The sequence below is a fragment of the Diabrotica undecimpunctata genome, chromosome 9 (genome assembly GCF_040954645.1).
Source record: "Diabrotica undecimpunctata isolate CICGRU chromosome 9, icDiaUnde3, whole genome shotgun sequence".
Classification (NCBI taxonomy): domain Eukaryota; kingdom Metazoa; phylum Arthropoda; class Insecta; order Coleoptera; family Chrysomelidae; genus Diabrotica; species Diabrotica undecimpunctata.
This window is the reverse complement of record NC_092811.1, coordinates 38,442,558-38,467,819: the sequence shown is the minus strand read 5'-3', so window position 1 is coordinate 38,467,819 and position 25,262 is coordinate 38,442,558. Positions and strand designations below refer to the sequence as shown.

Sequence of the window (25,262 nt, the reverse complement as noted above, 5' to 3'; positions counted from 1 at the left end):
CAAATCCTAGTGACAGCAATAAATTAAAAGGATAAAAATGATTTTAACTGTTAAAGCAATTTGTAGCACTTATGCCTTTTTCTTCTTCTTCTTCAAGTGTCCTCTCCGCTACGGAGTTTGGCAATCATCATTGCTATTCGTTGCTTTTTTCATATGAGCTTAAAATATAGTTTTCTATATGTATGCAAAGTAACATAAGGGAGAAAATCGTGAAAATTCACTCAATTTTTAACAAATATACGACTGATGCCTCCGGCATAGGCTTGTCAAATCGTTATGCCGATGAGGCAAAGTATTTATTCTAGCTATAAGCATCGTATAGTTTTAACGGCATAAGCAATCTCGCACCGATGCTAAAACATTTTTGCAACTTTTCCGAAGTGTAATTTTTCTTTTTCCCGATCTGCGGTTATGCCTTTTTTGCAGATTCCTTATCGTCAACACTAATAAACTTCCAAATGACATGAAGAATAAAATCACGGACAATGACCTATTAACATTACATGTTTAGGTAAATCCTTTGGGGCCCCAGTAAACCTTATCCCAAAATATTTAAAAGTAGAATCAATATTCCTCTATCGATTCATAAAAAAGCATAAGGGATAAAATCGTGGAACCAAACAAATTTTTTGTAATAAGAAAAATTCAATTTAAAAAAAAACGCACCCTGGTATAAGTCTAAATTTCCTTTTTTTTCTGCTTATCTCATATGACATTTTCAGTACACAAAAGGGCATAGGGAAAAAATCATGGTTGAACTTCGTATTGAAATCCGACGAATTCTGGCGATTATATTAAATTGACGCAGCATACGTTGTAAATCATCTTCACTTTGAGAGAGTAGTATTGCGTCGTCTGCATAGATCATTATTTTAAGTTGTTTAGTTTTTTTATTATTTCATATATGATCACGTTGAACAATAGGGGACTAAGGTAATCACCCTATCTTATTCCATTACCAGCTTCAACTGGATCAGTTAGTTCTTCTTTTACTTTTATTGTGTTGTTTTGGTAGATATTTTCGATCGTTTTGATTATTCCTAGAGGTATCTCTCTTGCGTACAATAAGTGGATAACATCCTTTAATTTGACCCGGTCAAATATCGAAGTATAGCTGTTGTATTTGAGCTTTAGAAAGCTTAGAATAGCTAGAGAGTAATTTCAATTACTGAAATCTCTGTCCCATTTTTTTAGTTCTTGACAAGTTACCTAATTCCGGGAGATTTTGAGTGACACAGTCTTGGAATAATTCCCAATTTCGATAATGTATTTTATACAATTGAGGAAATTCTTTGTTTGGGAGTGGTAAGGTCAATTTTGACCAGGAGAGTGAGGATTTAAAAATGTTTTAATTTTTTTTTAATAAAATGTCTGTTTTGTCTTGTGCATGTGTTCTGTTTGTCCTTAAATGTTTTTTAATTTTAATTTTTGAAATTAAATTCCAATTCAATTTTATGATATTACAATAATTTTTTTTTTGTCCAAAAATAGACCAAGATTGGATCTTCATTTACTTGATAAATATAATTGGGAGTAATTGCACACCCAAACTAACATCAAAAATAGAACATCTATCTTATTCTACATTGTTACAGTGCTGTCTGTTCTAGATAAATAATTTCAATAAATAACAAATATTTCAAAATACACCTCTTCAATAAATAACTTTTAAAGAATATAATCACATTTAGTTTTCAACAAACAATTTACATAAGACCTACATCTCCATCCTAGTTGATAATATCAGATTCCCCTTAAAAACTATCCCTTTGCTCGTTAAATAGATGCAGTTAAACCGATGATCATCTGTCATCAGTTTACCATAACGGATTTTTAAAATATGATTTCTTAAACATTTAATAAGAATCCTTATATCAGAATGTAAGTAATATGTATTTAATTTCAATTTTCAATAAATAATTTTTTAAAAGAGGTTAGTCTTTGTATGTGGGTATATTTTATTTTATAAAAACCCTTAAAAGGGCAACATTACAAGCACGAACGTTTTCGGAACAACTGTTCCATCATCAGGTTAAAATACCTAAAATAAGTATAAACCATTTAATTACAGCAAACATGGTTTAAAATTTTGACTAAGGTTAAAAAACAATAAAATGGTTATACTTACAGGTTACCATGCCTGAGCCACCAAAATATTTGGGTAAAAACCCTTTAAAATGTAATGTGTTACCAAAGATTGTACATGTTGTTGATAATATTATATGATGTTTAATATTTTAATTAGATTTTACTTCAGGTAACATACACCCATGCTTAAGTGAGTTCCAGTGTCCGGAGAGTAAACCTCTTCAAACGGACTACGGTTGGCAACTGATTGATAAAATACCAATGAATGGTGTCAAAAACAAAATGTCAATGAACCATGAAACAGTGTTAGTTAAACATTATATTACTACAGCCAAAAGATTAAAAAACTTTGATGATGTTAAAATGATAACAGCAATCCAGGTGTTGGGATTTAAAAATTTTTTCTACATTTCCATATATTTCAGCTAATTCTTCACAAATTACACCTTTTAGACCACACTCCATACGATAAAGAGTAACATAAGCTGCCTAATGCATACGTCATCCTCTTAAACATGCATTTAAACAACACCAGTAATTTACATTTTATATCCAATATTAAATAATTATAGAAAAATTTTTTAAATCCCAACACCTGGATTGCTGTTATCATTTTAACATCATCAAAGTTTTTTAATCTTTTGGCTGTAGTAATATAATGTTTAACTAACACTGTTTCATGGTTCATTGACATTTTGTTTTTGACACCATTCATTGGTATTTTATCAATCAGTTGCCAACCGTAGTCCGTTTGAAGAGGTTTACTCTCCGGACACTGGAACTCACTTAAGCATGGGTGTATGTTACCTGAAGTAAAATCTAATTAAAATATTAAACATCATATAATATTATCAACAACATGTACAATCTTTGGTAACACATTACATTTTAAAGGGTTTTTACCCAAATATTTTGGTGGCTCAGGCATGGTAACCTGTAAGTATAACCATTTTATTGTTTTTTAACCTTAGTCAAAATTTTAAACCATGTTTGCTGTAATTAAATGGTTTATACTTATTTTAGGTATTTTAACCTGATGATGGAACAGTTGTTCCGAAAACGTTCGTGCTTGTAATGTTGCCCTTTTAAGGGTTTTTATAAAATAAAATATACCCACATACAAAGACTAACCTCTTTTGTTATACGTGGTATACAGCCAGCTACAGGAATTATTTTCCTTGTGGATTTTTTTTAAATAATTTTTTCACTTAATTTTTATTTAATTAATTTAAATTCATACTTAATAAATCGCACACATATAATATTGGCATAATTGCTATACATTTTGTACCAGACAAGATCCTAATACGAGTTATTATATTTTCAGCATTTAGTTTACCATGAACCGTTGACCTGAAGATGCATAGCAAATTTTAATATGCGAAACCGGTCGTTGGTGGCAGAATACATTGATTGTAAGTCTTATTCTTATTCTTTTACCCATTCAAAGCATATGCAAACTAAATATTCATTTAAAAGCAATAAACAATGAATATAGCCACAAAATAACAGATAAAAACTTATTCTATGTCAAAAATAAATTTTGTCTCTTCGAAAATATAGAACATACTTATGCATTTTATATATAAATCTATAATTTAGGACGACCCGGCCACGCTTCATTGTGGCACCAAAATTTTTTGGATATTCTCACTGAATATAAAGTAATGCAACAGTGTAAAAAATACACCAAACTTAATTGAAATTATACTTAATAATTATTAAACGTACAGTTATTAATAATACAGTTCATCCCAAACCCTTCTTTCAGTGCGTCATAGTTGATCGAATTCTCTCTAACACATTAAGCTAGAAGTGACAGAAAAAAACGTGAGTCTGTGATAATTATACATAGAACTTGGAAAATTATTTATCGTAAAGCTAATTCTAGTTACGGATGTATAATTGGTTGGAGTTTAGAATACGCTAAATAGATATCCAATCAATGATGCGCATAAATATAATTTGACGCAGAAGGTCTCGATCTTGACAGTACTTTCACAACGTCAATTGATAAAATAATTGTCATTCCAGGTTAGTATTATCAGACATTTTACAGTGAAAATTTAATTTTGTATTTATTGTCATAAAAATATTTTAAATATGCCGAGATACATCGAGAAAGAACAAAGACTAATATTAAAATTCTTAAATTATTTTCAATTAGAAAAAGAGGGATTACGATCATGAACTGTCAAATTTAACTAAAATGACATGCAATAATTCTCGACATTCTTAAAATCCTATATTATGTCAAAATTAGTGACGCACTGAAAGAAGGGTTTGGGACAGACTGTATACAAAATAACACACGGCACAATGAAAATAAAACTAAAATAATAATACAGAAGAAATTGAACACACACGCTGTTTGTGTCTTAAATTTGTGAAACGCATATGGATTAAAGAAACATTGAAAATTGAAGCACTACCTATTAAAAATTAGACAATGTCTATTTAAGCAAACCGTGTAACATTTACCGCTATATACTAAAAACTTAGCTCAAAAGTAATTACAATTCTTTTGTTATAAAACTGCTGAATTTCCCATTTTGGTAAATAACTTTATTTTTTAATAAATTTTCTCAACATAAAAAACATTAATAAAAACAAATTTTGTTACTGATTAAAAAAATTCTTCTAATATTTTAATTATATCTGACTCATTCATATTGATAATTCGACATATATTATACATTTTGAAGTAGATGATTTCCGATATTGTCAATATTTTTGAGTTGCTTTCTGGGATGACTTTTTTAGAAGATGATTCATTCAATTACATGAAATGAACTTAAACTTAACAATACCCGGTAGAAAAATCATAGCAGGTGATTTGTCTTTAAATAGGCAACAACGTACAATCATCATCATCAGTGGCATTACAGCTCGTTATGAGCCAAAGCCTTCTTCAGAACAATCTTCCGTTCGCCCCTGTCTCAGCAACTCTTCTCCATGCTTTAACTCCAATGGATTTTAGATCATCCTTTATGTTATCTTGATACCTAAGTTTTGGTCTTCCTCTGGCTCGTCTTCCCACTGGTCCTCTTCGGTCGAAAATTTTTCTGATCGTTGCATCTTGATCTCGCCTAATTACATGTCCTATCCATCGAGGGCGTGCTAATTTAATACATTTTACAACGTCAGGTTCCCCAAAACTTCTATATAACTCAAAGTAACGCCTATGCCACAAACCCTGTTTTTGGATTCCTCCATATATTTTCCTTAGAATTTTTCTCTCGAAACGTTTAAGCAATTCTTGGTCGTTCTGTGTAAGTGACCACGTTTTGGACCCGTATGTTAACACTGGCCTTATTAGTGTTTTATATATGGTAACTTTTATTTTTAAATTAAACCCAAGATACAAACTTAAAATTATACAGGGTTACGCACCAACTACGAGTCACCCGGATGAGGAAGTTGATCAATTTTATGAAGATATCAGAGCAGCTATACAAACTTCAAAAACACATTACACATTGATAATTGGAGATTTTAACGCCAAATTGGGATTCAAACAAGATGATGCAGAATCTGCTATGGGAAACTTTGGATTTGGTGAGAGAAATGAGAGAGGTAACAGGCTTCTTGACTTCTTACATCAGGAAAATCTCTTTGTGATGAACTCATTCTTCGGAAAGAAACCCCAACGTAAGTGGACATGGAAGAGTCCGAACCAAAGAACAAAAAATGAGATTGATTTCATAATATCAAATCGGAAAGATATTGTTCAGGATGTAACAGTATTGAATAAATTTTCAACAGGGAGCGACCATAGACTAGTTAGAGCAAAAACCACTTTTAACACTGAAGTTGAAAGAACAAAAATGATCCTCAAAAAGAAAAGTGGAAGGTGGCTGTTCCCAGAAGATATAACACTTTACGAAGAAAATATTAAGACTAGTTTGGATACACACGACTTAGAGAATATCAGCATCAATGAAATGAACAATAATATTACCCAAATACTGAAAGAAGCTGAAAAGAAATACTGTCCTCGTCCTGAAAATAATAACAAAAAATTAAGCCACAACACAAAACATCTTCTAGAGGAAAGAAGAAAACTTAGGGAAAATCAGGATCATAACCAAAATGAACTAAGAATTTTGAATAAGAAAATTAAAAAGGAAGTTAGAAAAGATCTGAGACGATACAATACGATGGAAATAACTAGAGTAATAGAAGAAAACAAAAGCTTGAAAGTACTCAGACAGAGCATGTCCATTGGAAGAAAAAACGTCCACAAATTAAGAAATGAACAGGGGCAAATCATTGAGGATAGAATTCAAATTATGAATACGATAGAGAGTTTTTATAGACAACAATCAGGGATCTGAAATTTTACCGGACGTAACACCCAATGAAGTTCGAAGGTCAGTGCAAGAAATGAAAAACAATAAGTCCCCCGGAGGCGATGAAATAGTGGCAGATGCCTTGAAGGTGGCTGGAAAAAGATTATGGCAGGTCCTTGCCAAACTATTCACTAGACGTTTGCAGGAAGCAATAACACCAACCCAGTGGTATAACGCAGAAATTATCATACTTCATAAAAAAGGGGATGCTACCGATCTCAGGAATTACAGGCCCATAAGTCTACTTTCACATATTTATAAACTATTTACAAAAATAATTACGAAACGACTAGAAAATAAATTGGAATTTTATCAGCCCATAGAACAGGCGGGTTTTAGAAAAGGCTATGGAACAAACGATCACCTACTGGTAATAAAAAATCTTATAGAAAAATGCACTGAATATAATAAACCACTAGCTTTAATATTTGTCGACTATGAAAAGGCATTCTACACCGTAAACCAACAAAAAATGTTGGAAGCCTTGACAGAATGCCGAATTGACTATCGGTATATAAATATAATTAAACATATATACCAAAACGCAACAGCCAGTGTTAGAGTGGGTGATCGTCAAACCCAGAAATTCCCGATACAACGTGGAGTACGCCAGGGGGACACCATATCGCCGAAACTGTTCACTACGCTTTTGGAATATATATGTAAAAGGGCAAAACTGACCGACAAGGGCATAAACATAAACGGAGAAAAGCTTAGCCATCTAAGGTTTGCAGATGATATTGTACTAATAGCTGATAGGATAGATGAGGCCAAAGAACTTTTAAATCAGCTCTACCTTTCCTCGCTAGAAGGGGGATTGAAAATAAATATATCTAAAACCCAGATGATGACAAATCTTGTAGTCAGCGAAGATATATGCGTAGGAACAAGATCCATAGACCAGGTAATGGCCTATAAATACCTAGGTCATGAGATTCGCATAGGAAAAGATAACCAAACCGTTGAGCTTCTCCGTCGTATAAGACTGACTTGGGCAGCCTTCGGCAAGCTGAACCATATTTTCAAATCGTCTGATATACCAATATGCCTTAAAAGAAAAACGTTTAATCAGTGTGTTTTGCCAGTGTTAACTTACGGTGCCGAAACGTTGACCATGACAAGGAGAACAGTTCAAAAGATCCGTGTGTGTCAAAGGGCGATGGAGCGTGCTATGTTGGGCGTTTCACTACGAGACAAGATCCCAAATCGCCAGCTACGACAAAGAACAGGAGTGGCTGATGCAGTAGAGAGAGTAGCAACACTAAAATGGAACTGGGCAGGTCACGTGGCTCGAATGACAGACAATAGATGGACAAAGCGGATACTGGAATGGAGACCAAGAGATGATGCCTACCGAAGTAGAGGTCGTCCACCAACACGTTGGACTGACGATCTAAAACGTTGTCATAGGAATTGGATGCAAGAGGCACAAGATCGAAATAGATGGAAAATTATGAGGGAGATCTATGTCCAGCAGTGGATAAGATGATGATGATATGGTAACTTTAATTTTTCTGGGTAGTTTTGGGGCCATATGTTTCCTCAAGTCATAATAGCACTTATTGGCAAGCACTATTCTACTTTTAATTTCTTCGCTGACATTGTTGTCTTTGGTCAGCAGCGAGCCCAGGTAGACGAAGGTGTCCACACCTTCCAGTTCCAGATCATCAATTAATAGTCTAGGTATCTGGTTGCCTTATCTAGTACAATACATATACTTGGTTTTCTGTGCGTTTATTTTTAATCCCATTCTCAGTGCAGACGCCCTTAGTGATCGAAATGCTTCGATCAGAGATTCTGTGGACCTAAGGTCTATATCATCTGCATATCCGACCACTTGTACAAATTTATTAAAGATGGTGCCATTCGTATTAATATGGCACTCTCGAATTACTTTTTATAGTGCAAGGTTAAATAAGAGACACGACAGTCCATCTCCCTGTCTCAGTCCATTTTTACAATGGAAGGGTCTGGAAACTACGCGCAATGATGACAGTAAAATTCTCCTGTTAGTGATATCCTCATATTACAGTGACAATATAAATATGACAATATGATAAATCATATTACAGTGACATATGTTTCGCTGATATGTCAGTTCTCTTTAATTTAAGAACATCAAAGTTCTAAATACACATATTACTAAAACTTGAGAGTTACGCATAAAAGTCGCACTGCAGGTAGGTTACTAATCTATGTTCCTAAGTTACGTTAAAATCGCTTTTTTAAACTTAATATTGCAGATCAATTATAAATGCGTAAAGAAATCAATAACGCCCTCAGTATTAAATTTTGTTTATTTATTAATCACAAATGATATAAAACGCTTTTATGTAAAGACTCGCTTGTTAATTACAACTATAAATAAAAAAGATGAATTCCGCTAGTCCAGATTTTACTATTAAATTTATTACTGTTTTTAGCATTTTTATATAGGTAAATGACAAAATTCCACATAAAATAGTATTATCTTCACGGTGTATTCTTTTATCACCTGTTAAAGGGTTATTTATAACCGATATGAAAAGAATTTGCAGCAAATTTCACATTTGAAGGGTTTATCTCCAGTATGTATTCTTATATATGTTCTGTTAACCTGGATCTTTTTAAAAAACTGGTGTCAATTTCACATGCAAAACTGATCTTCAGTGTGTATTGTCATATGTTTTTTTTTAATAGGAACTTCGTGAACACTTTTTGGGTACAAATTGCAATAAAAAAGATTTACATGTGAAATTTCAGTGAATTTCCGAAATACATGCAGTGTGTACTCTCATATGATTGGTTAACGTTGATCTTCGTAAAAACTTCTTTGAGCAAATTTCACATGCAAAAGGTTTTTCGCCAGTGTGCTTTCTCATATGTTCTTTTAAACTGGATCTATGTAAAAAACTTTTGGAGCAAATTTCACATGCAAAAGGTTTATCGCCAATGTGTACTCTCATATGTCGTGTTAAACTGGAATTGTGTGAAAAACTATTGGAGCAAATTTCACATGCAAAAGGTTTATTATCGTTATTATCGTCAGTGTGTACTCTCATATGAACTATTAAATTGGATGTTTGTGAAAAACTTTTGGAGCAAATTTTACATGCAAAAGGTTTATCGCCAGTGTGTACTCTCATATGTTTTGTTAAACTGGATCCATGTGAAAAACTTTTGCAGCAAATTTCACATACAATAGGCTTATCGCCAGTGTGCATTCTCATATGTTGTATTAAACTGGATCTATGTGAAAAACTTTTGTAGCAAATTTCACATGCAAAAGGTTTATCGCCAGTGTGTATTCTCATATGTTTTGTTAAACTGCATCCATGTGAAAAACTTTTGCAGCAAATTTCACATGCAAAAGGTTTTTCGCCAGTGTGTACTCTCATATGTTCTGTTAATTTGTATCTTTGTGAAAAACTTTTGGAGCAAATTTCACATGAAAAAGGTTTTTCGCCAGTGTGTACTCTCAGATGTTCTGTTAAACTGGATCTATGTGAAAAACTTTTGCAGCAAATTTCACAAGCAAAAGGTTTTTCGCCAGTGTGTACTCTCATATGTTCTGTTAACATGTATCTGTGTGAAACACTTTTGGAGCAAATTTCACATGAAAAAGGTTTACCAATATGTATTCGCATATGTTCTTTCAAAACGGACTTTCGTGAAAATAATTCGGAGCAAATTTCACATGAAAAGGTGTTTTCTTCAGTAGGTACTGTTAAAAGACTATTTTCACTAAACTCTTTAGAACAAATTCCACACGTTAAATGTTTTTTTCCTGCAGCGTGACTGTTTACACTTGATTTTAAATCAGAACTTTCTGAAAAGTTTTTAATGCACATTGTACACGTGAAAACTTGGTCTCCAACGGAAACCCTCGTATCTGAATGATTCTTTGTTAAAAATTGTATAGCGCAAATTTCAGTGGTAAAGTAGTTTTTCTCGGTGTTCACATTCGTTGAGGCACTTAAACATTGGTCCAAATCACCGGTGATTCTAACATAGTCTTTGAATAATTGTTCATCAGTTTGTATATCTTCACAGGGAAAACCTAAAATCGTTATTATCTATTAAACGACTATCATGTACATACTTAAATACAAAATATTTTTTGGTCGGTTAAAAAAATCTCGGAAGAGAGTGGAAGGGGTTATGTTTAATAGCACAAAGTATACTTATTTGACTGTAATTATAATATTAATAAAAAATATAATAATTACCGTAGCTGGAAGCAAAACGCCAGCACACGCTTTTTAGAAGGCAGCAAATATTTACTTAAACCATGCAGGCATTGGTCAGTACGTTTCCAAATAATGTGCATGCTTTGTGCGGATTTAATTTTCGTCAATATGGGATAAAAGACGGCGAAGACCAACTATTAAGTAAATGTTCGAACCTATACTGACCAGATGGAAAAATAAACAACGTCCGCTGGAATAGAACATCGGAATAATCTTGCCGTTACACAAAAGAGGAGACCAACTCCAATATAGAAATTATCGAGCTTAACGTTCCTAAACATATGAGCAATTTAGTATATGAGCAAATGAAGTTTCTGCATGCAAAAATCAACAATAGATCTAATCTTTACACTGATGAGAACAATTATAGGTTGTTTTTTCTAGGATTCTCATCAAATGTTTTATTGGAGTACTCCAATAAAACTCCAATAAAACATAACGGACTTGTCGAACACTTAAAATCTAACAATATAATAAGAACAAAATATAAAATTTATGATACTTATTAAATCAGTCCTAACATGAATCAGAAACATCGACATTGCCAAAAAAGATGAGAAGCTACTAGCGCCATTTTAAAATTGGTTCCAAGTATATAGGTCCAAGAGTATAAGGGATGGGCCGGTAAGGTGACCACGCAGGTCACGAGATTTTAACAAAATGGACTCATTTCTTTGGGGTTAGTGTATAAAACTTCAATGTAAATAAAAAAATAAAGATAGATTCTGAATTGCATTTCAAAATATTTCTTTAAAAATGCTTCGTAATGTAAGCAACTCTTTTAATGACCACTTTTAACCATGCTTAAATGTTTTGGGAGGCCATTTTGAACACCGTATCTAACTACAATAAGTTAAAATTTTGTTTTTTTTTATTTTTCTGTTATTTTTTTTTCAATTTTCTGATAGTTAAATATTTTTATACATATTTGATGTACATTATTTTCTTTTCTGTATCTTATTTGATTACTAAACTGACTACATGTATTTAGTGGTTTCAAATATGTAAAACTAGAATGCACTGATGATGGAATAGTAATTCCGAAAACGTTTTGTGATGTAGCCAGATAGTGTTTTTATATTAATGTACCTTTTATAAAGGATTTTTTTTTAAATAAAATTTTTTGTGTTTCATGCTATACAAGCAACTACAGGAATTCATTTTCCTTGTTTGTGGACTATCAAAATTAATCATTTTTATGATTTTTGACTAGTTAAACAACTATAATTGGAATAGATCATTCATTCTATTCTTCTTTTTAATTATAGAGAGAGTTAAACTTAATACGATTATCATGTAATATAAGCTTCTAAATACCTAGTATTACAGGTTGCAACCTTGTATCTTTGTAACGAGGAAGTGAAGCGGGAATTACTTTTTATAGTGCAAGGTTAAATAAGAGACACGACAGTCCATCTCCCTGTCTCAGTCCATTTTTACAATGGAAGGATCTGGAAACTACGCGCAATGATGACAGTAAAATTCTCCTGTTAGTGATATCCTCATATTACAGTGACAATATAAATATGACAATATGATAAATCATATTACAGTGACATATGTTTCGCTGATATGTCAGTTCTCTTTAATTTAAGAACATCAAAGTTCTAAATACACATATTACTAAAACTTGAGAGTTACGCATAAAAGTCGCACTGCAGGTAGGTTACTAATCTATGTTCCTAAGTTACGTTAAAATCGCTTTTTTAAACTTAATATTGCAGATCAATTATAAATTTGTTATAAATGTTAATTACAACTATAAATAAAAAAGATGAATTCCGCTAGTCCAAATTTTACTATTAAATTTATTACTGTTTTTAGCATTTTTATATAGGTAAATGACAAAATTCCACATAAAATAGTATTATCTTCACGGTGTATTCTTTTATCACCTGTTAAAGGGTTATTTATAACCGATATGAAAAGAATTTGCAGCAAATTTCACATTTGAAGGGTTTATCTCCAGTATGTATTCTTATATATGTTCTGTCAACCTGGATCTTTTTAAAAAACTGGTGTCAATTTCACATGCAAAACTGATCTTCAGTGTGTATTGTCATATGTTTTTTTTTAATAGGAACTTCGTGAACACTTTTTGGGTACAAATTGCAATAAAAAAGATTTACATGTGAAATTTCAGTGAATTTCCGAAATACATGCAGTGTGTACTCTCATATGATTGGTTAACGTTGATCTTCGTAAAAACTTCTTTGAGCAAATTTCACATGCAAAAGGTTTTTCGCCAGTGTGTATTCTCATATGTCCTTTTAAACTGGATCTATGTAAAAAACTTTTGGAGCAAATTTCACATGCAAAAGGTTTATTATCGTTATTATCGTCAGTGTGTACTCTCATATGAACTGTTAAATGGGATGTTTGTGAAAAACTTTTGAAGCAAATTTTACATGCAAAAGGTTTATCGCCAGTGTGTACTCTCATATGTTTTGTTAGACTGGATCCATGTGAAAAACTTTTGCAGCAAATTTCACATGCAATAGGATTATCGCCAGTGTGTATTCTCATATGTTGTATTAAACTGGATCTATGTGAAAAACTTTTGTAGCAAATTTCACATGTAAAAGGTTTATCGCCAGTGTGTATTCTCATATGTTTTGTTAAACTGCATCCATGTGAAAAACTTTTGCAGCAAATTTCACATGCAAAAGGTTTTTCGCCAGTGTGTACTCTCATATGTTCTGTTAACTTGTATCTTTGTGAAAAACTTTTGGAGCAAATTTCACATGCAAAAGGTTTTTCGCCAGTGTGTATTCTCATATGTTCTTTTAAACTGGATCTATGTGAAAAACTTTTGCAGCAAATTTCACAAGCAAAAGGTTTATCGCCAGTGTGTACTCTCATATGTCGTGTTAAACTGGAATTGTGTGAAAAACTATTGGAGCAAATTTCACATGCAAAAGGTTTATTATCGTTATTATCGTCAGTGTGTACTCTCATATGAACTGTTACATGGGATGTTTGTGAAAAACTTTTGAAGCAAATTTTACATGCAAAAGGTTTATCGCCAGTGTGTACTCTCATATGTTTTGTTAGACTGGATACATGTGAAAAACTTTTGCAGCAAATTTCACATGCAATAGGATTATCGCCAGTGTGTATTCTCATATGTTGTATTAAACTGGATCTATGTGAAAAACTTTTGTAGCAAATTTCACATGCAAAAGGTTTATCGCCAGTGTGTATTCTCATATGTTTTGTTAAACTGCATCCATGTGAAAAACTTTTGCAGCAAATTTCACATGCAAAAGGTTTTTCGCCAGTGTGTACTCTCATATGTTCTGTTAACTTGTATCTTTGTGAAAAACTTTTGGAGCAAATTTCACATGAAAAAGGTTTTTCGCCAGTGTGTACTCTCAGATGTTCTGTTAAACTGGATCTATGTGAAAAACTTTTGCAGCAAATTTCACAAGCAAAAGGTTTTTCGCCAGTGTGTACTCTCATATGTTCTGTTAACATGTATCTTTGTGAAACACTTTTGGAGCAAATTTCACATGAAAAAGGTTTATCGTCAATATGTAATCGCATAATATGTTCTTTCAAAACGGACTTTCGTGAAAATAATTCGGAGCAAATTTCACATGAAAAGGTGTTTTCTTCAGTAGGTACTGTTAAAAGACTATTTTTATTAAACTCTTTAGAACAAATTCCACACGTTAAATGTTTTTTTCCTACAGCGTGACTGTTTACACTTGATTTTAAATCAGAACTTTCTGAAAAGTTTTTAATGCACATTGTACACGTGAAAACTTGGTCTCCAACGGAAACCCTCGTATCTGAATGATTCTTTGTTGAAAATTGTATAGCGCAAATTTCAGTGGTAAAGTAGTTTTTCTCGGTGTTCACATTCGTTGAGGCACTTAAACATTGGTCCAAATCACCGGTGATTCTAACATAGTCTTTGAATAATTGTTCATCAGTTTGTATATCTTCATGGGGAAAACCTAAAATCGTTATTATCTATTAAACGACTATCATGTATATACTTAAATACAAAATATTTTATGGTCGGTTAAAAAAATCTCGGTAGAGAGTGGAAGGGGTTATGTTTAATAGCACAAAGTATACTTATTTGACTGTAATTATAATATTAATAAAAAATATAATAATTACCGTAGCTGGAAGCAAAATGCCAGCACACGCTTTTTAGAAGGCACCAAATATTTACTTAAACCATGCAGGCATTGGTCAGTACGTTTCCAAATAATGTGCATGCTTTGTGCGGATTTAATTTTCGTCAATATGGGATAAAAGACGGCGAAGACCAACTATTAAGTAAATGTTCGAACCTATACTGACCAGATGGAAAAATAAACAACGTCCGCTGGAATAGAATATTCTAATAATCTTGCCGTTACACAAAAAAACTAGACCAACTCTAATGTAGAAATTATCGAGCTTAACGTTCCTAAACATATGAGCAAATGAAGTTTCTGCATGCAAAAATCAACAATAGATCTAATCTTTACACTGATGAGAACAATTATAGGTTGTTTTTTCTAGGATTCTCATCAAATGTTTTATTGGAGTACTCCAATAAAACATAACGGACTTGTCGAACACTTAAAATCTAACAATATAATAAGAAAAAAATATAAAATTTATGATACTTATTAAATCAGTCCTAACATGAATCAGAAACATCGACATTGCCAAAAAAGATGAGAAGCTACTTGCGCAATTTTAAAATTGGTTCCAAGTATATAGGTCCAAGAGTATAAGGGATGGGCCGGTAAGGTGACCACGCAGGTCACGAGATTTTAACAAAATGGACTCATTTCTTTGGGGTTAGTGTATAAAACTTCAATGTAAATAAAAAAATAAAGATAGATTCTGAATTGCATTTCAAAATATTTCTTTAAAAATGCTTCGTAATGTAAGCAACTCTTTTAATGACCACTTTTAACCATGCTTAAATGTTTTGGGAGGCCATTTTGAACACCTTATCTAATTGCAATAAGTTAAAATTTTGTTTTTTTTTATTTTTCTGTGTGTTATTTTTTTCAATTTTTTGATAGTTAAATTTTTTTATACATATTTGATGTACATTATTTTCTTTTCTGTATCTTATTTGATTACTAAACTGACTACATGTATTTAGTGGTTTTAAATATTTATGTAAAACTAGAATGCACATGATGGAATAGTAATTCCGAAAACGTTTTGTGATGTAGCCAGATAGGGTTTTTATATTAATGTACCTTTTATAAAAGATTTTTTTTAAATAAAATTGTTTGTGGTTCATGCTATACAAGCAACTACAGGAATTCATTTTCCTGGTTTGTGGACTATCAAAATTAATCATTTTTATGATTTTTGACTAGTAAAAAAACTATAATTGGAATAGATCATTCATCCTATTCTTCTTTTTAATTATAGAGAGAGTTAAACTTAATACGATTTTCATGTAATATAAGCTTCTAAATACCTAGTATTACAGGTTGCAACCTTGTATCTTGGTAACGAGGAAGTGAAGCGGATTTTAAATTTGAAATAAAATACTGAATATTTCATTCAAAAAAACATTTCTTTGATTCAGTCCAGTGTTGTGAAAGATCTTGCATACATGTAACTAATTTTAAAATGTGAAGCTTACAGTTGCTCCTATTTTTGTAAATAACTCTTTTGTTATCTCCTATAATAGCAAATATAACAAACACAGTTGATCATGGTGTGCACAAGGGACTGCAATAAAACAACGCCATTACAAAGACGATACAACTTTGAACTGTTCAATGTATATAAAAAACCATACATCACTCCGTTTATAAAGATTGGAAAATTGTGCCGGATGGGTCACGTAGACAGGAATAGGAAGATCTTGCATCCAAGAAAATCCTAAGGCAGGACGTACGGGAAGAAGACCAAAAGGGATACTCAGGCTTATATATATATATATATATATATATATATATATATATATATATATATATATATATATATATAGTGCAAGTAGAACAAGACCTAAATACCTTCAAAATCGCCAACTGGAAGCGTAAAGCCCATAATAGATCGGAATTTCGGAAGATCAGGCCAAGACTCTAAAAATATTGTCGTGAAAGCGTATTATAACGATAGACATATTCCTATTAGATGCAAATATCTTTACCGAAGATTTCTTATCTCTTCTTATTTAGACCAAAACGATAAAGATATGCAGTTAATAGTCGTGTTTGAAGATCACATGCTTTAAGAAAATAACGAAGCAAAAGCGAAAGAACCATTGAAAAACATTGAAAACCTACCTTAAGGAGCTAACGATTCATAAAACCTGGAACCAGAAGCCTATTGCTTCCAAGATAAAATTTTTGTTAAGTTACCATCAGATACATTCCATTTCCAATAAATAGTTACGAAAAAGAGAAAATGAACAAGGATTGAAATCTACACTTTTGACCTCAATTTCACATATAAAAAATGGAAATTTTAGAACTGTGTAAGAAATATAAAATTGGATAGAAAAAAGAACATCAAGAAAAACAAAACAACAATAAAAAAGTGTTTATTTTTTATCAGTGTTTAGCTGATTTTTACTGCTGAGGGTTTTAAATTTTGTTTAGAAATAATATTTGTTTCAAAATCTTCCATAAATATATCGGCTAATAATGGAGATAAACTAGAGCCCATTGCTAGTCCAAAACTTTGTTTATAGAATTCATTATTTAGTTGAAAGTATGTATTATTAGTACATAATGTTATTAACTCCATTATAGCTGATATATTTAGTCTTTTTCTAGTTGCCAATGTATCATCACTTTCTAATTTTGGCTCTAGTTTATCTCCATTATTAGCCGATATATTTATGGAAGATTTTGAAACAAATATTATTTCTAAACAAAATTTAAAACCCTCAGTATGGTGGAGATATGTAGATGATGTATTCTCAATATGGCCTCATGGATCAGAGTTGTTGGACACATTCCTAAATGATATAAACGATAAAGAAGAGACAATAAAATTTACCATGGAAAAGGAATATAATATCACATTACCTTTTCTGGATGTTTTAATCTCTAAGAACGATACTGGATACGAAACTCAGGTGTATAGAAAACCAACACACACCAACAGATATTTAAATTTCAAATCAAATCACAATATTAATATTAAAAAGGGAATTATTAAATCCTTATACGATAGAGCCAAAATTACTTGTTCTAACGAAAATTCATTCTTGGAGGAAAAACATTTGTTAACATCTGTTTTATTAAAAAATGATTATCCTTTATCGTTTATAAATAAGGAATTTTCAACAATCGATCGAATAGAACAAAACAACTTAGAACGAGATCCTACAGCATATACAAGGAATAATACGAGGAAAATAACAATACCATACATAAAAGGATTATCGGAAAAGCTTAAAAGGATAGGAAATAAATTCAACATTTCAACAACATTCAAAACAACAAACACGTTGAGATCTATTTTGTCCAAAACCAAACCTAACAATGAACAAGAAAGGACAAAGAATTGCATTTATAAAATACCTTGTGAATGCGATCAGTTTTATTTAGGTGAAACATCAAGACCATTAAATGTTAGAATAAGTGAACATCAATCCTATATTAAAAATAGAGAATTTGATAAATCTCAAATATGTAAACACGCATGGGATAATTAACATAGGGTTCAATGGAATGATTCAAATATAGTCCTAAAAGAAACGGATGGTAAAAAGAGAAAAATCAAAGAAGCGGCTCTAATTATGCTAAATGAGACCAATTGTGTCGTGAATTCCTCGGCAGAATGTAGTAGGATCTGGTTACCCATATTGAAAGACGAAGTTATTAAAAGGAAAATACCAGTATTGGTAAGTCAGTAACATATAGAGAATACATCATTTATGTTTTCTAAATAACAAACATATAAAATCGGAATTTGGTGTTTATTGAAGGTAAACTAAATGCACGATCAAATACTTGCCATGTCGGGATAGTATTATGAGGTTTTTTCCTGGTTTTTCCCTCATAATTTACTATGGAATCACTAACAGGAGAATTTTACTGTCATCATGGTATGTATTTGTCTTTTTAAAGACGAATTACATGTTATGATCTTTTCTGACGGATATTCTCAAGTTAAAGTTGATTTCATGTAATCGAATGAACTATCTTATAAGTAAATTCGTCCCAGGAACGCAACTCAACAATATTGGCAATATCATTTTAAAGTCGTCTACTTTAAAATGTATAATGTATGTCTGAATTGTCAATATAGATGAATCAAATAAAATTAAATTATTAGAAGAATTTTTCACTAAGTAACAAAAAACAAAATTTGTTTAATTTACTAATGTTTGTATTTTGAGAACGATTTCCGAAGTGGAAATTGAAACGTCAATAAACATATTTAACCTTTAATTGTGGCTTATTCCCATTTAAATAGTAATTAAATTTCTTTTGTATTTCAAATTTTGAAACTCTTGTATTTCATAATAACATTATTTCAATTTGCATATTTCTGACATAGTAACCATTCTGTGGAATTTTATAATAATTCTATTGTATTTAATACAACTAAAAATTACTGGGGTTGATATTTGTATTGATTGGATATTTTCATTTAATATTGATTTAACTCTCAGTCTCAGTTTTGCTTGTCGCATCACAGTCTTCGATCAGTCGTCATTCTGAGTGTTGTTTATGTTTTTATTCTTTTTATTGTGTCTTTAGTGAATAGTGTGTTGCTTTCTATATAGTTTTAGTGTTGTTTATATTTAACATTCATATCAATATGGATAAGAAAAATTGAATCAGAAAACAGGCAGTAGTAGATATACAAAGTCTTTACGATTATAGAGATAGGGAAATCAATGTGTTAGAGAGAGAAGGATCTTTTAATGAGTAAGAGTGAGATAGATGACGTCACGTCGAAGGAATCTCCTCTACCGTAATTCAACTATTGTCCGCTAGGTGGCGCTATTTTTTAAATTATAATATTAAATAAATTATTATAAAAATAAAATAACTAAAACAAATAAAGATTGTAGATATGTAGTGCCTAAGAACGCTCTTCTTCTTTTTGTCAACTGTCTATTCTTCTTCTCATTCTTTCCGCAACTGCCAATTCTTCTTCTTTTTCCGTGGAGTCATGGACAATAAAGATTGTAGGTATGTAGTGCCTAAACGGCTTAACGTAGAGAGATATGAGAGGTATCATGTGACAAGTCGGCATCAGTAATTCGCCATTTTTACTTCAAATTAAATTTATAAAATATTTTTATAGTTTAACTATTATTCAAATTAATTTAATTATAAATTTTCGGTCATAATGTATGAGGGATCGTTGGAAAGGAGCAAAGCCAAGAGGTACAATCATGTATAAGAATTAAACAAAGCGATGAACCATAAAGACCTTAGATAGGTAGTGCCTAAACAACTTAACGTACCGGGATGTGCAAGGTATCATGTGATAGGACTAAATAAATAGATTTAGATACTATAGAAAAATTAAACATAACATCATGCCATAAAGGCTTTAGATATGTATCTACACGCTTATTGGTCCGATCGTAATGTATGAGGGGTCGTTCGAAAGGAGAGAAAGAGAGAGGTATAATCGTATAAAACAATTAAACTATTTTCTTGTGGCATTTTAAATTAATTACTATTTAAATGGGAATAAGCCACAATTTACTAATGTTTGTATTTTGAGAACGATTTCCGAAGTGGAAATTGAAACGTCAATAAACGTATTTTAACCTTTAATTGTGGCTTATTCCCATTTAAATAGTAATTAAACAATTAAACATAGCAATGAACCATAAAAACCTAAGGTATGTAGTACCTATACGACTCAAAATAGAGGGATGTGCGACGTATCATGTGATAGGGTCTAACGAATAAAATTGATTGATATAAAAAATCTACCATAGGATCCTGGACACACATATAAAAAGCATTGAAAACGGAAAGTCTACCTTGGACAGTGGAGTCCTATGGTGGACATTTGAGTCAACCTTGGACGAAAATTCAATACAAATTAAATGGGTCAATTCTCTGTTAGACATGATACAGTCTAGCTTGGACTGAGCTATTCTAAATAAAATTGCAATGATTGCCACATTCAAAAAGTGTTTTTTTGTTATGAAATAAATAACCAAAATGTTACGTATTATTTATTAAAAATTATAATAGATCTAACAATTTTAAAATAGTTTCTCTTTGCAGTTCGGCCTTTTTATTTAAACCTAAATTCATTAGTTCAGCAATTATGTTACGTTTTTTAACCATTTTTTCTTTGTATGATTTTCATATGGCCATCCCACGTTCAGTTTTGTAAAATTTTCTTCTCTTTTCATTTGCTTCATCTTTTTTTCTAATACCTTCCTCACCTCTTTCACACTTGCAGGTTGATTTTACGTGTAGTTCATGCTCTGATGTATATTTTTCTAAATTGTTAACGCCTCTGCTCGCTAGGGTAGAAATTTCATTACGTATACCTGCACAGAACTTTCCTCTCGAATGCAACCATTCTGATTTAAATACTCTTCTCTCATAATGGGAGTGAGGTTTACCCAAAAGTCCATCTCCATCTCAACGAAGGGATTTTTGACCATCAGCACAGGCAATGTATCTCAAAACACCAACACAATGGTCCAAACAAATAATTTTTCTAAAAGTAGTTTTTGAATGTAGTCTTTTCCCTGCACGTTGTATTTTCTTCTTGTAAGCCAACATTGTGGATCCACTTGTAAAGTGAATTAGTGCATGGAGGTGTTCGTGTGCAGTACTTCCGTCGTCTGCTACTAAATGACATCGGCAAATAGAATACCATTTTACATTAGGAGCACATATTAGAAGAGAAAAGTCACTCTCATTTAAGATTAAATGATACCATTCTCTTGGTAACTCTTCGTAATCCTTTGCCATATCCTCTGGCGAAAGAGCATTAATGTCGTTGACACTCAAAAGAGCCAGATAGTCGCTTTTTGACAAAATAGACATATTTTAACTGAATGCTTAAGAACAAATAACTGAACTCTCGAAACTCACTAGACTAAAAGAGTCCTTACGAAGTTAAATTTATCTACCAGTACAGCTTCCCCCACCCTAATTGATTATTTCACGCATGCGCCATTAACACGGTCAAAGGTCAAAGTGTGCCTTAAGATGGTAAATGTATTAGGTTATATTGTCTCTGAGTGTCTCTGCACGTCTCTGGGTAACTCTGTCTACGTATCACAGATGGCTCTGTGTGTGTGATAAAAAAGCAATGAAAAAAGCGATGAAAAGCGATCACTTTACATCGCTTTTTTAACATTTAAAAAAAAAAGTCTATTTGTCAATGATTTTACATGTCTTTATATGGGATCAACAAGTGCGTAGTGCGTAGTTTTCGTCTCTTGAGTAAAGTTAGCGATGGTTAATTTATTAGGTTAGGTCGGATGCCGCGAAGCGAAGAAGAAAATCAGCTTGTTATTACTAAATTTTTCAAAGTTGTTTTTTTTGGCATGTTTAGTTTGATGGACTCCCTTATGGAACCAAAATTTTTTTCAGACAAGATTTTTTTCGGATATTTCACGAAGTGGACTTTTGTATCCATTAAACAACAATACGTTATTAATAAATTTGATACATCACTTCAAAATGACCACTTTTGGATAAGCTGGAGAGAAAAAGCACCCAGTACAGAAAGTATCCCAAGAGATATTTGAGGGTCGAGGTCTTATGAAGCTATCCTGAAAATTATTGTAGCCTGATATGTATGAGTGATACAGTGGCACCTAGACTATAACTACATCGGTTATAAATTCTTTTTTAATATATAAGCTTCTAACAAATAACAACATGTCAGTGACAGATTTTAACAAACAAATAGTGAAACATCTAGTTACTTGTAATAAAAACACCACAGTACCACGAAGAGTGTCAAATAATCACCAACAGCTTGAACAGAAGAACTGCTACAAAAAAAAAATAGTAAGCAACACGGCAGTCAGTATGCTATAAACAAAACTAAAAAGGTAGACACCCGTTGCAAAAGCTGTGACAAGGAACCTTTTCTGTGCATAAGTTGTTTTAATAACTTTTTTTATTGGTTGTTTTACATTATTTGATTTTTCTGTTGTTGAAAAACATGTTTGTAGCAATAAATATTATTCTAAAGTTGTAAATAACGTTTTTGACTTATATGGGATCACATTTGTCATATTCCATAAATCGCACAAATTCTGTATACAGCACATAGCTTGTAGGCTTCATTGGTCCATTCCCATGGTTATTTAATACTAAATAAACACCAACGGCTCGGTACATATCGGAATAAATGTTGGTCCCATAGGGCCAACATGGCCCGTTAATGCAAAACTTATTGAAGGCCTATTGAAGCGATCAGCGATGGTCCCATCGGACCAACATGACAGGGAACGTGTTAATCAAGATCATCTTAGCACTGTCCAAAGTAAATAAAATAGGTGTTTATTGGCTCAACAAAAAATGTACTTTTTAAAAGCTCCCTCGTTATATTTGAAGCATACAACATATAGATTATAAGGACATGGTGACACTGCCATACAGCAATAATAATATCCATGGAGGTTAGGCTCACGTTGCACTATTTTGTAGGATTGGCCAGCCAAGGTAATATTTTATGTAGGGAAACACTTATGCTACTCGTTAGTATGAATTTTAAGTTCGTTAGTAACAATTTTAAGTGTACTCAGTCTCATGTGCATTGATAATGGTTTGGTTGGTGTAACCACATTGATCTATGATAACTTTTAATTTCTATGGACAGCAATATGCAACATCTTTATCAGCACTTGCCAGCACTTCTTCACTTTCTCCAACACTATGCCAGTTCCAGCGACTTTTGACTCAGCTGAAACAACTGTTACTAGCTTTAAACTTTTCACAGTTAGTGATCTCCCCAGCATCTTCTTTAAATCTCTCAAAAATCTACTTAGCTTCAGAGCTCACATTGTGGGAACACACTTCTAATCAAGAAGACAATTTTTCACATTTACTTAATTATCACCCCATAATTTTAAGATTGTTTGCATTTTGAAGATAATACCTTGACATTTACAATGATGTTTACCATGGTTGAATTTAAAGATTTTGTACTTTTCACTTTTCACAGCTTTAAGAATTTGTCTTTGCAATCTTTAAGCCGAGGTATTACTGTATTAGATTTAATGAACTTGATAAAAATTAATCATTTTTAATAAAGTTGGAGATGAATACATTATACTAAGACCCTACGAAAAACTCACTGTTTCCTAAAGAAAGGTATTAAAAGTTTCAAGAAATAAAACACAGCTCTACTACTAAATCTTATTCTCGCATCCTTAAAGATTATGTAAATTATAGTCCCATCAATGCTAAATACAAAGCATACAATTCAGGTGAGTGATGAAGCTGGTGAGGGAGTGTGAACAATGTATCTCTGGTATCTTAAAGAGGAGACTAATTACCCTCCCCCAGAAAAAGAACATAGTAACAAAAACTGCAAATTTTGCCTAGGAGGGGGCTGGATAAATTTAGAAAACGAATTAAAGTAATAGAAAGGAAATAGGAATACTGTAACTCAGAACTTCCAAAGCTGGTAGAAACCTGGGGCTGCCATAAATGTTTAAAAAAACAGTAAGCAAGTATTCATTTTGAGACAACTATTTTAATGTGTAAGAGTTGCAAGAGCTCTAAAGGTTGAAAATACATCTTCTTGTGGTGCCTATCAGTTATGGATGTAAAAACATGAAAACACATAAAAAGGGAAACAATGAAAATTAATTAAATAGACTATATGACAATAAATTGGGACATTCACAAATGTTATTAAATACATTAATAGGTAACCTGAAGTGGACTTACAGTTTGAGCATATTTTTTTAGCTACCAATATTATACTAAGATACTAAGGATAAGAACTTAAAAAAGGAACTACAAGATATTAGCAAATTCAAAGAATTGAGATAATGAAGAAATAAACAATAAGTTCACTAATATGACAACTAGATATACCATTGAAAAGTCATGGACCACTGTAAGAAAGTCAGTTATGGATATCAACAAATTTTTTGTTCTCCAAATTAAAATAACTATTCTAAATATGTGGATTGGATTCTTGGAGGCATAGGGATTCCATATAGAGAAAAAGAAAGTTCAGTGAAAAACTGAGTAAATATTAGAGATAGGAATGATATACTCAGTTCGCTATTCCCAGTCCGAACTGTCTAGTGAATTTAGTAATTATTTTTTTGTGAAGTTAGTTACTTTTTGGCAGACTAAAAGTGGCTGGAAATTACTATACAACCAAGCACACATACTCATAGCCAATATTAATAGTAAACAAACTAAATAGTAAATAAAATAGAACTTTGCGAATTACTGACAATCATTATTTATTTATCTGCACCATATAATAAATAGTTATGTTAAATTATAACAACTAAGATATATTTTTTAAATATATACTACCCAAAATTTGATGAGTCTAGTATATACTTCCACTATGTAGAATAATTCTTCTTTTTTTAATAAAGAAGTCTGCAATAATAGGATACTTGAGCTATTAAAACTGAGAAGTAGGAATTGTTGTGTTGTAGGTTTCCGACAATGAATCTGTCAAA

The 25,262-nt window shown here is 31.9% G+C and overlaps 1 protein-coding gene across 6 annotated transcripts in view; it reads right to left on the bottom strand.

Moving 5' to 3' along the window:
- The window catches only part of LOC140449876 (uncharacterized), a 117,515-nt gene that overhangs the window by 91,470 nt on the left and 783 nt on the right, over nucleotides 1–25,262 (bottom strand). Inside the window, exon 2 of one of the 6 annotated variants that reach the window (XM_072543268.1) lies at nucleotides 8,709–10,479. The exons of 4 other annotated variants lie outside the window; for them this stretch is intronic. In XM_072543268.1, coding sequence (XP_072399369.1) covers nucleotides 9,179–10,479 — 1,301 coding nt within the window. In that variant the 3' untranslated portion in view covers nucleotides 8,709–9,178. Of the gene's footprint in view, nucleotides 1–8,708; nucleotides 10,480–12,400; nucleotides 14,632–25,262 lie in introns of those variants that run through there. One more of the 6 variants, XM_072543266.1, reaches the window with a different exon arrangement.